Raw genomic sequence first — 11,829 nt, 5'->3', positions numbered from 1 at the left:
TACATGATGGGGGGGGGTCGGGAGGCTGTGGGGGTGCGAGCGGTCCTTCAGGGTGGGGGTGCGGGTGCGGGTGGAAGTGCGTGCGAGCGGTCCTTCGGGGTGGGGGTGCGAGCGGTCCTGCGTTGGGGTGAATTGGACGTCGGGGGGGGCATCAGGTTTTCAGGGTGGGGACAGGACTTCAAGGGGAAGGGGAGAGTCGGGGCGGGCGAAAGGAGAGGCGGGGTGGCCAGAGGAGAGTCGGGGCGGGCGAAAGGAGAGTCGGGCAGCATGTGCGGTATACGGGTGTGCGCGGTATATAAAAATTTCTGTACATAAATTTGTGTTTTCCGCGCGCTATACCCGTGTGCGCGTTTTACACGGGTGCGCGTTATCTACGTGAAAATACGGTAATACAGAGAGATAGGTGTTTGGTCAGCTTTTTAGTCAGATGGAACTGGGGACTACATCAAGCTTCCCACTTTTTTTCCATGATTATGACAAATATTTCAAACTTTTTTTTTACACTCATTCAGCACACTCCCTAACACAACAGCAGCTTTAAAAAATTGCAACAATCCAAAATATATAAAACAGCTAGAAATCCCTCAAAACAAATATCAAATGACATTTAAGATTAGAAAATTTATACAGTCTTGTTGACTTTTCAGAAAGTCCGCTTTCTCTCCACAGTTTCTTGGTAGGCTATGAATCTTCTCAAGTTCATTTTCACATTATCCAATACACAGAGCTGCTCTGAGCTATAGTTCCCTTTGGCTTCTTTCCGTATCTGCCCAAAAGCAAAGAATGAAAAAAAATATATAAAGAAAAGTAAAAATCTGACAAATTATAAATTTGCCAAAAGTCTATGATCCGTTCCATGATTATTTTTCTTCCATACATAAGAGTTTTACAAGTTAAGTAACCACTCAGATTCATAAAATTTATTTCTTTTTTTTGCTTTTGACAGCCTTACTTTAGAGTTAAATGGCTACATTTATACACATGCTCTGTATTTTACTAACAAAATATATAGGGGTAATTTTGTATGTGTGCAAAAGGTATGCACACACCTCCTCGATGCAGGCTTTGCTACACTTTCAAAGTGAAAATATATATGTAGTCTGCTTTGAAAATTACTTGGCTTTTTTTTTTTATTCTTATTTTATATCTTCCTTTTCGCCAATGACCGTTCTCCCCAAATTCCTTCCTCCTTTAGTAGTCTGACAACTCCTCCCCACACCTACTTACACTGCTCCATTGTACAGGGATGGAAAATTAGAAACATTTTAAATCTGGTAACATTTCGGGTGCCTAGAAAGAAAACTATCCTAATTATACATTTACTGGTTTGGGTGTGTGGGTGGGAAATTAGGATTTTGGGAGTGGAAAACGTATTTCATTTCCCCACTTCTTTCCTTTTCTCTCCCACTTCTCTCCCCCCATTCTCTAACCACCCGATTAGGGCAGTACCAAAGTGCAGTGACAAAAACTGCTCCATTTTAGATGTGCTAGGCCACGAGTCCTATTCCTCACAACCCCGCTGGGGCCACCCCAAGTCACAGTAAATCACAGCATTTCCTGTAGTACTGTGAGCTGCCACAGCAGCCATTTTAGAAAGCAGCTTCAAGGAGGCAGGAGCAAGAGGGCCATGCTCTTGCCACAAAGACTTTCACTAGACCAATAGGGCCCGGGGGGGGGAGGGAATCATGAAGTTGGGAGGGATATTAAAAGGTCATGGTCTGGAGAGGGGAGATAACCTTGGCTTTGGGTTGGGGGTGAGGGATGAGAGGTGCAGAGAACTGTGAAGATGGAGGAAAGGAGAGAAAGACACCAGACCATGGGAGAGGAGAGAGATAGGAAGGGAAGGGAAGACATGGAAAAATAGCTTATGAGAAGCAGAAAAATGGAAAAAAAGTTGAATGTTAAAAGTTAATGCCAAAGATGGATGCAGGGCAGAAAGTGAAGAAGAGAAAAACAGTCAATGGATAAGGCCCTGGAACACAGTTAAGAGCACAGTCAGAACGAAGTGCAACCAGAGACTGAGAATGGTGATTTTATTCTTCTAATCATCCTAACAAAGGGGTCCTTTTACTAAGGCGCTAGCCGTTCTAGTGCGTACTAAATGCTAATGCGTCCATTATAGTCTATGGACGTGTTAGCATATAGTGCACGCTAAAACTGCTAGCACGCCTTAGTAAAAGGACCCCAAAGGTAGGGAAAATTATTTTATTTTCAAATTTAGTGATCGAAATGTGTCAGTTTTGAGAATTTATATCTGCTGTCTATATTTGTTTATTTTTCTGTAGCTGTTACTGAGTTGACATTGCATATTTTAAAGTCACCTGCCTTGACCTCTTTGAAAAAAAAACAGAATATAAATTATAATTAATATTTTCTCTGTATACAGAGTGCTTTGTGTAGTTTAATTTTGTAGTTGCGATATAATTTTATTAGCAATGGTGTGTATATGAAAAATTGCATTACGATTAGTATTATTATTATGGGGGCGAATCTGGAGCAGGTCTGGGGCACATGGTTGATATTTTGACACTGAAGCCTCCCAGACCTTTCTGCATCTTTGGTCTCAATCTCCACGCTGGAAGTTTGCACACAGAGAAGATGGCAGAAACTCCTTTAACACTCTGTTTTTCTTTTCTTTCAAAATCAATGTTTGGAATTGGTTTGAATTTGAAAATTTCATTTTGCTCTTTTGTAGAACTATGATTTCATTATACATTAGAATGCTTCTAAAGTCAAGAAGGAGGTGTGAGAAAGGATTATACCGTTATTGGCGCATGCTCATAATAAAATTTGTATTTTGACAAATTGTACATTATATATCCCTCTGTTTCTATTTACATACATATGTATGCACCCTTTCCCAAATATCTGAATACAAAAACAGATATAAAGGCAGATATATGGAGCAGCAGCCAACAGAAGAAAGATAATAATGGAATTCAAGACAGCCTGGTTTCAAAACAAAGGATCCTTACTTTCAAAAAAAATGAGAAATGCAATAGTCCACTGTGGCTAATGGCACTGAAAAAAATACCATACTGGGCAAAGTAGATGGGTTTTATTGGTCTAATTTAATTGTAATTCTATGTTTCAAAGGAGCTAATGTTTAGGAACATTTTGTAAAGAATGCCAATGTTTACCTTCACTTTGAAGACTGGTTGAAAATGCTTAAGCATTTGTAGCAATTTAATCTGGAATGATGCCTCTTCAGCCTCCTTCCCATCTGCAAAGACATCAAAGAGGGCATCCAGAGCTTCTCCAACTACCACCAGTGAAGAATCATTGGTAGCAACATCAAGAAGAAACTTCCCAATCATCTGAAATTAGTAAAAATAAAATGATCTTAAAGAGTGTATTGTCCTAGGAATGACAGACTTTCTTGTGTGCAACTCATCTGTTATACCTTAATTGTTTTGACTGTGCCGGCTTCTTTTGCCAGCACACTTCCAGTGATGCCCAGTATGCCAACAGCATTCACTTTAAAACTGATATTACTAGAACGAATGCCAGCTTCACACAGATTCATCAGCTGCTCAGGGGTCATACACTGTTAAAGACAAAACCCACTGTATTAATTTTTAAAAGCATAAGTAGAGCTTTAGCAGTAAAATGTCCCAGTTTAAAAAACTATTTAATGATGTAAATTTAAGTCATTTTAAGAGCTACTCATAAGTATCTGTTTACAGTACATATGGCGATTAAATTTTTTTTTTTAATTGGCTGAACTATATGTGCATAAATATACAATTTGCAAGCATTTAAGTCTACCCTAATTGAGTTGAGGTATTCCTGGGGGTGGGAGAGAGAGAGGCGGCTAATTTAGCATTTATGACACACTGTAGAAAATATAAGGGTAAATCAAAAAGCAAAGGCAAAATACATTTAACGCCTTTAAGAGAAGTAATTGTGAGCAATTGAACATATCACTTTTCCATATAGTCCCCATGCAGGACGACACATTCGTTGTATTGTTCATCTAGTTTCTGCATTCCTGCAGAGAGGTAGTTTTTCATCTGCTCCCAAAGCCAGGTGAGCACTGCTTCCTTTACTTCATCATGCTTTGTCTTTTGCTGTCTGGGTCACAGTGTTGCACCATATCTCACCACCAGTAACAATTCTCTCCAAAATACTCTGATCTTCTTCACACCAACTTCTTTATACCATCTCAGGAATTGAGTTGCAACCTCCACACCCTGTTGCTTGTGCAGATCAGTATGATGTTTGGGAACTCAATGTAGACAGACTTTCTTGTATCCAAGTCATCATGCATTAAGGCAAATGCAGATCCAAACCGATAACCAAATTTGCAGCCAATTGAGACACTGTTATCCATCAGTCTTCTCTAATCAAGGCATCTACCTTGTCAATGTGCTCTTGTGTACATTGATGGGCGATCAGAACGACCTTTGTCAGTTACACCTGTTCTTCCCACTTTAAACTTTTTGACCCACTCATAAACCTTTCACTGATTCATGGTGCTAAGTCCATACTGAGTCAATATCAGACTGAATTTCCACAGGTTTCACTCCCTCTGCCAAAAGAAGGCACGTTATTCTTTGATGATGCAATCTTGCAATGGAGTGTCCATGTTTCTGACCTTGTGGCTACCACATGGACTAAAGGCCAAGCGCTGCACTGTGTGTGGATGAACTATCCCAACAGGAAATGTAAGAGTACATATGCTGCATTTCGTTAGCTCTATTCCAGTTATCGTGTAATTTAACAATTGCCTTTAATTTTTTAATCACCCTCTTATCTGGAAAATAAATTGGAAATCTGTGCACACTAAAAAGCAAGGATAAATGAATATGTGTACAGGGCCAGCTCAAGGGACTTTGGTATCCTGTGCCATTTTTTGCACTGGCACCCCCATGCAATTTGGTATCTCTCTCCTCCTCGTACCTGTGACCCGGTATCTCCCCCTTCTCTCAAGTCTCCCCCTCCCCAGGACCAGGTGAGGAACTGGCATAGGATGCCAGCGATAAAGGGTATCAAAATCCCAGTCCAGCATCTATCCATCTAGAAGTCTGAAGGTAGACTGGACTAAGATATTGGCACCCTTTATCGCCGGTGCCTTGGGCCTTACCTGGTCCATAGGTTGGAACCAGCCCTATATGTGTATTTTCTGTAAGGTAATTTTCAGAAGTGAAGTATGTGCACACTTTCCCTTTAAAAGCCAATTAAATTTATATGCATACTTGCAACATAAAAGTTAAGCAGTCTATTATAAGTTTACTTTAAAAAGAACTATTGCACTAACATTTAACTTATTAGAATGAGAAAGTTAGAAAGGAAACTAAAATGACAAAACTGCGAAGGCCAAAATTTTGCATGATATGTGAAAATAGTACTTTTGAGAAAGTCTTGGAAGTCTGTCATTGGGAAAAACACCCTCCAGGGATTCAAGACAAAGTTAGACAAGTTCCTGCTGAACCAGAACGTACGCAGGTAGGGCTAGTCTCAGTTAGGGCGCTGGTCTTTGAACAGAGGGCTGCCGCGTGAGCGGACTGCTGGGCTCGATGGACCACTGGTCTGACCCAGCATCGGCAATTCTTATGTTCTTAAATGTATTCTATAGGTTAAAATAAGGTCAACACACCAAGACAGCCAACACTGTTAAATGGTGCTGTAGAGGCAGCTATGCAATATCAAAAAGGCATCCTTTGAAGAACAGGATAGAAAACTAACTAACTAAATGGATAAATGGAAAGCAAATCCTAAAGAGGTAAAGAGAAAACAACAAAAGCACCGACACAGTAAAAAGCAAAAGCATTAATAAGCTATAAAAATAGTTTTTGCTTCTGATAAATATAGCCTCAAACTGTAGCAACCTTTTAAAGCACATCAAAAGCAAGAAGTCTGTAAGAGAGTCAGGTGGACTAATAATAATTTTATTTCTTATATACCGCTATACCATAAGTTCGAAGCGGATGGCTAGAAATAAAAGGGGTGTTTAAGTCAGATAAAACAACAACTTTGGTTGTCTGCTATGGCTGTGTTTGCCTTGATCTTTATTGCAGAGGAGGATAGGGGTATACACCAAGCTTGGCATTATTCTTGGTGATGTTTCATAGGAACTGACACAAAATCACTTTGAAAACAGAACAAAATTAAAAGACTAAAGAATAGTAATCACCAGCATCTGATGTTATTTGCTCCCAACATCTGAAAGAACTTCCACATTACATTGCAGAGCTACCCATAACCTATCATTAAAATCTGCCATTTATTCTATTTCATTAAAAAAATCTTGTATTTTACCCGATTACTGAAAGGCAGTTAATTTTAAACCCAATTTTTAACAAGTGGTGAAAGTATGCAAAGCGTGGCTCATGTAGTTCTTTTCAACTCCTCTGTGTGTGTTTGCACCTCATTTATGAGGAAAGACGCTTTGTTGTTCACTTGGGAATTCTTTTGCTGATGTAATTGCTTGGCCTTGGAAGGGATAATTTTATAACAGTACATCTATCTATGTTAGAAGTTCAAAAAGGTGCCTATTTCATAAAGGCGACAATATCGCACCGATTCAAAAATGTTGTTTACTTTCTTTATAAGCATTCAATCAATTATAAAGCCTCCAGAAAACGACTCAATCCCCCTTCAGAGATCAGCCACTTGATTCAGGTGGCTGATCTCTGAAGGGGGATTGAGTCATTTCTGGAGTATTTCATAAAGGCAATATAAGCATTGAGGAGGAAGGAAGGGGTAGTTCTATAAGGAGCTATCTAGATTTGAACACTGTTCCCTGGATTCTATACATGGTGCTCGAATTTGCATGTGCAAATTTGGACATGCACCCAATTTGTGCAATCACCAGCAATAATTGGCAAAAATCTGAATGTTACTAAGTGCTACTCTGCAAAAGTACATACACTGGCATAGCGAGGGTGGGAGGTGCCTAGCGCAGTGGCACTCCCCTTGCCCTCTTCTCTGCCCCCCCCTCCCCCGGTTGTAAGCACACCTCTTCCCTTCCCCTTCCCTCTTCACTTCCCCGGTGCGAACAGCATCTCCAACTTGCTGCACGCGCCAGCTCTCCCTTTGATGTCACTTCCTAATCATGGGACCTAGAAGTAACTTCACAGGGAAGCGCTGAGGCTGGCGCAAGCAGCAGGTTGGAGCTGCTGCTAATGCCAACGAAGAGCTAGAGATATGGTGGTTGTAGGGGGAGTGGAGGAGAGATGCTGGCGCCCAGGGCAGTCTGCCCTCCCACCCTTACACTACTGGGTGCGGATTCAGTGCTCATATTCTTCAGCACCCAAATTTGAGCTACATTGACAGTAATGTGATAGTTTTGTATATTTTATATTTGCCTTCAGTTTCTAGCTTGTACTTATCGCTTATTAGACTTGATATACTGCCTTTGTTGCAGCACAAATCAAGGCGGTTCACAATATTTAGTTAAAATAAAAAAATCTAAATTGAACTCCATTAAAAAAATAGGACAGACATATAGACATTTAAAAACCTGATGCTGGAAGACTGGGTTCCTGGATACTACCGTCACTTAAAGATTAACAAGGGGCAAGTCCTTGTTCAAACAGATGTGTTTTTAAGGCAGTGAGAAATTTAGTGAATGACATGTTGGGCCGCCGCGTGAGCGGACTGCTGGGCACGATGGACCTCAGGTCTGACCCAGCAGAGGCATTGCTTATGTTCTTAATGTTCCGATCACAGTGTGAGAGTGTGGCGCAGTGATTAAAGCTACAGGTTGTGGGTTCAAACCCATGCTGCTCCTTGTGACCCTAGGTAAGTTACTTAATCCCCCCATTGCCCCAGGTACATTAGATAAATTGTGAGCCTGCTGGGCCAGACAGGGAAAAACGCTTGAGTACCTGAATAAATTCATGTAAACCATTCTGAGCTCCCCTGGGAGAACGGTATAGAAAATTGGAAGAAAAAAAAAAAAAAAGCGTGTTCCATAATGCTGAGGTACAAGTAGATGAAAACAGAATAATCATTATGGCCAAGTAACTGGGGATTTTCAATTGTAATACCTTACGAGTTAAGTTTGAATTCTGAACTGAATACGGTGTCAGACTGGAAGTGGTGATAAATCATCGTACCATCTAGAAACATAGAAATATGTCAGTAGATAAAGGCCAAATGACCCATCTAATCTGCCCATCCGCAGTAACCATTATCTCTTCCTCTCTCTCAGAGATCCTACCTGCCTATCCCAGGCCCTCTTGAATTCAGAGACAGTCTCTGTTTCCATCACCTCTTCTGGGAGACTGTTCCACACATCTACCAGCCTTTCCATAAAAAGGTATTTCCTCAGATTACTCCGGAGCCTATCACCTCTCAACTTCATCCTATGCCCTCTCATTGCAGAGTTTCCTTTCAAATGAAAGAGACTCGACTCATGCACATTTATATTATGTAGGTATTTAAACGACTATCATATCTCCCCTCTCCCGCCTTTCCTCCAAAGTATACAGATTGAGATCTTTAAGTCTGTCCTCATACGCCTTATCACGAAGACCACACACCATTTTAGTAGCCTTCCTCTGGACCGACTCCATCCTTTTTATATCTTTTTGAAGATGCGGCCTCCAGAATTGTACACAATATTCCAAATGAATTCTCACCAGAGTCTTATACAGAAGCATCAATACCTCCCTTTTCCTACTGGCCAAACCTCTCCCTATGCAACCTAGCATCCTTCTAGCTTTCGCCATCACCTTTTCAACCTGTTTGGCCACCTTAAGATCATCACATACAATCACACCAAAGTCCTGCTCTTCTGTCATGCACATAAGTTCTTCACCCCCTAAACTGTACCGTTCCCTCAGGTTTTTGCAGCCCAAATGCATGACCTTGTATTTCTTAGCATTAAATTTTAGCTGCCAAATTTCAGACCATTCTTCAAGCTTCGCCAAGTCTTTCTTCATGTTATTCACACCATCCGGTGTGTCTACTCTATTGCAGATTTTGGTATCATCTGCAAAGAGGCAAATCTTACCCGACAACCCTTCAGTAACATCATTTATAAAAATGTTAAAAAACAGAACAGAACCTTGAGGCACACCATTGGTAACATCCCTTTCCTCAGATCGATCTCCATTGATCACTACCCTCTGCCACCTTCCACTCAAGCAGATCCTGACCCATCCCAAGGGCACTCAGTTTATTTATTAGACGTCTGTGTGGAATACTGTCAAAGGCTTTGCTAAAATCTAAACATACCACATCTAGCACACGTCTATCCAATTCTCTGGTCACCCAGTCAAAAAAATTGATCAGATTTGTCTGACAAGACCTCTAGTGAATCCATGTTGCCTCCAGTCCTGTAACCTACATGATTCCAGAAACTTGACCATTCTCTGTTTTAAAAGTGTTTCCAATAATTTGCTTACCACAGAAGCCAGACTTACTGGCCTGTAATTCCCTACTTTTTCCTTACTTCCACTTGAAGAGGGACCACATCCACCCTTCTCCAGTCCTCTGGTACCACTCCCGACTCTAGACTCATTGAAAAAGGTCAGCGGAGCTACCAGAACTTCCCGTTCTTTCAGCATCTTTGGATGTATACCATCCGCCCCATCGCTTTGTCTACTTTTATTTTAGCTAGCTCCTCACAAACACAACTTTCTGAAAATCGATCAGAGTATTACTCCTCCATCCCTATTCACATTTGTCTTCTGCAGTTCTGCTCCCGGCACATATTTCTTAAGCAATTCGGTCCCTTCATCGCTGAGTCCCACAATGCCATTTTTGCACTTCTTCCTATTACTGATATATCTAAAAAAAATGTCTTGTCTCCCCGTTTTACCTTGTCAGTTATTTTTTCTTCCATTTGCATCTTTGCTTTCCTAACTACACGACCAACCTCTCTTAACTTTTCCAGATATTTTTGCCTGTCTACGATCTTTTGTAGTTTATGAAACCTAACCTCTTATTCCTTACCTTCTCAGCTACTACTTTTGAGAACTAAAGTGGCCTTCTTTTCCTCTTTTACTTACTTGCCTCACAAAAAGGTTTGTTGCTCTTACAATCGCTCCTTTCAGTTTTGCCCACCGCATTGCCACTCCTTCCAGACATTCCCACCCAGACAATTCCTTGACGTAAACCCCATCCGAACAAAGTTAATTTTTTTAAAAGTCTAGAACCTTTCTTTTGAATGAGCCCTCTATACCCATCTTAATATTAAACCGTACCGTGCAATGATCACTGGATGCCAGATGATCACCCACTGTAACATCAGAAACACTTTCCCCGTTTGTAAGCACTAAGTCCAGTATTACCCCATCCAGCGTGAGTTTCATTACCAACTGCTGGAACAGTTCTCATTGTAGAGAATCCAGGATCTCCCTACTTCTAGAAGACCCCGCAATAGGGATGCCCCAATCAACATCCGGCATGTTAAAATCACCTATTAGCAAGACTTCCCCTTTTTTAGATATATTCTGAATGTCTACTATTAAATCTCCATCTACTTCTTCCGTCTGTGAATAAGGCCTGTATACCACCCAATGCAAATATATTCACCATGCCCTCTTTCCAAATTGCTCCATAGTGCCTCTTCCTTGCCCTGAAGATCCTGCAATTGTGTGGCTTTAATATGATCTTTAACATATAACACTACTCCCCCTTCTTTTCTGAACAGATTATAGCCCGGTATAACTACATCCCAGTCATGGTTCTCCGTGAACCATGTCTCCGTGATCGCTATTATATCCAACTCCTCTTCTTCCATCACTGCTTCTAGATCCTGAATCTAGCATTACATAATATTCTTATCACAGTATTTTGGAGTGTTTAAAGCATTTCAATTAGAATTTGGGTAAGCCTACAAAGGTTTTATTACAGTAGTCAAGTCTGGAATTTATAAAATAGTGTGTAGTGACTCTTCTGTTATAAGATTTCAGACTGCTCTAAGCCTACAAAAAGAAAAGAAGCCTATGAAGAGAAAAGCCCAGTTTTACTACATTAGATATCTGTGCAGAACATGAAAGATTTGAGTCTAATATCACTCCCAAATAACAAAATGAATTGACTGGTTTTTATTGGTTTATCGAAAAGGGTTGGTATCAGTGATGGAGGGGGCTGTGCACCAGTTATCCAGCATGTGGTGGTTTTGTCTGGGTTAAGGACCATATGATGTTCCCTAAGCCAGTAAGCTGCTTTTGTTAAACTAGTTTGTAATGGACAGAGATCGGTGATATATAATAGACTATTAGTATGTTGCCTGCAAATGAAAAGAAGTTGATGATTCAGGATTGTAGATGTGCTAAAGGACTTAACTAAAGGTTAAAAAGGAGTGGTGATAGGATGGAACCTTGAAGAACTCCACATGAAAGAGAACGGGTAGATGCCACCTGAAAGGAGCGAACTGACAGAAAAATGTAAATCAACTTAAAACTGTTTCTTCTGTTATACCTAGCAATGTAAGTAGCCTTAACAGTAAAGAATGATGGACTAAATCAAAAGCTGAAGAGAAATATAAAGAGAAATCCAGTGTTATCTGACCTAACTCAAGATGACTATGAAGATTTTAGTAAACCAGCTATTATTGTTTTAGTACTTATACTTTAAATTAGTGGTTCCCAAACTTGGTCCGGGAAGCACCCCAGCCAGCATCTGTTAGGATATCCACAATGAATATTCATGAGAGACATTTGTATGCACTGCATGCTAATCTCTTTCATGAATATTCATTGTAGATATCCTAAAACCTGACTGGCTGGAGTGCCTCTAGGACTAAATTTGAGAACCACCGATTTAAAGTATACACTGAAAAGAAAAAAAGAAAAAAAAAAAGAAGAACTTGATCCCAGACACAAAAATACAGTAATAAGAAACTGAGAAGACACTAAAGGAACCTAAGTA

General features: G+C 40.5%; 1 protein-coding gene across 1 annotated transcript in view; it reads right to left on the bottom strand.

The window, feature by feature from the left end:
• Nucleotides 1-270: 270 nt before the first annotated feature.
• Nucleotides 271-11,829, bottom strand: part of LOC117359259 (HEAT repeat-containing protein 3-like) — a 42,159-nt gene continuing 30,600 nt past the window's right edge. Inside the window, exons 8-10 of the mRNA XM_033941712.1 lie at nt 3,404-3,547; nt 3,141-3,317; nt 271-766 (exon numbers count right to left, since the gene is read on the bottom strand). Of these exons, the coding sequence (XP_033797603.1) occupies nt 644-766; nt 3,141-3,317; nt 3,404-3,547 (444 nt within the window). The 3' untranslated portion in view covers nt 271-643. The remainder of the gene's footprint in view (nt 767-3,140; nt 3,318-3,403; nt 3,548-11,829) is intronic.

Source organism: Geotrypetes seraphini, chromosome 4 (genome assembly GCF_902459505.1).
Source record: "Geotrypetes seraphini chromosome 4, aGeoSer1.1, whole genome shotgun sequence".
In the NCBI taxonomy this organism is placed as follows: domain Eukaryota; kingdom Metazoa; phylum Chordata; class Amphibia; order Gymnophiona; family Dermophiidae; genus Geotrypetes; species Geotrypetes seraphini.
This window is presented reverse-complemented; position numbering and strand designations above follow the sequence as displayed.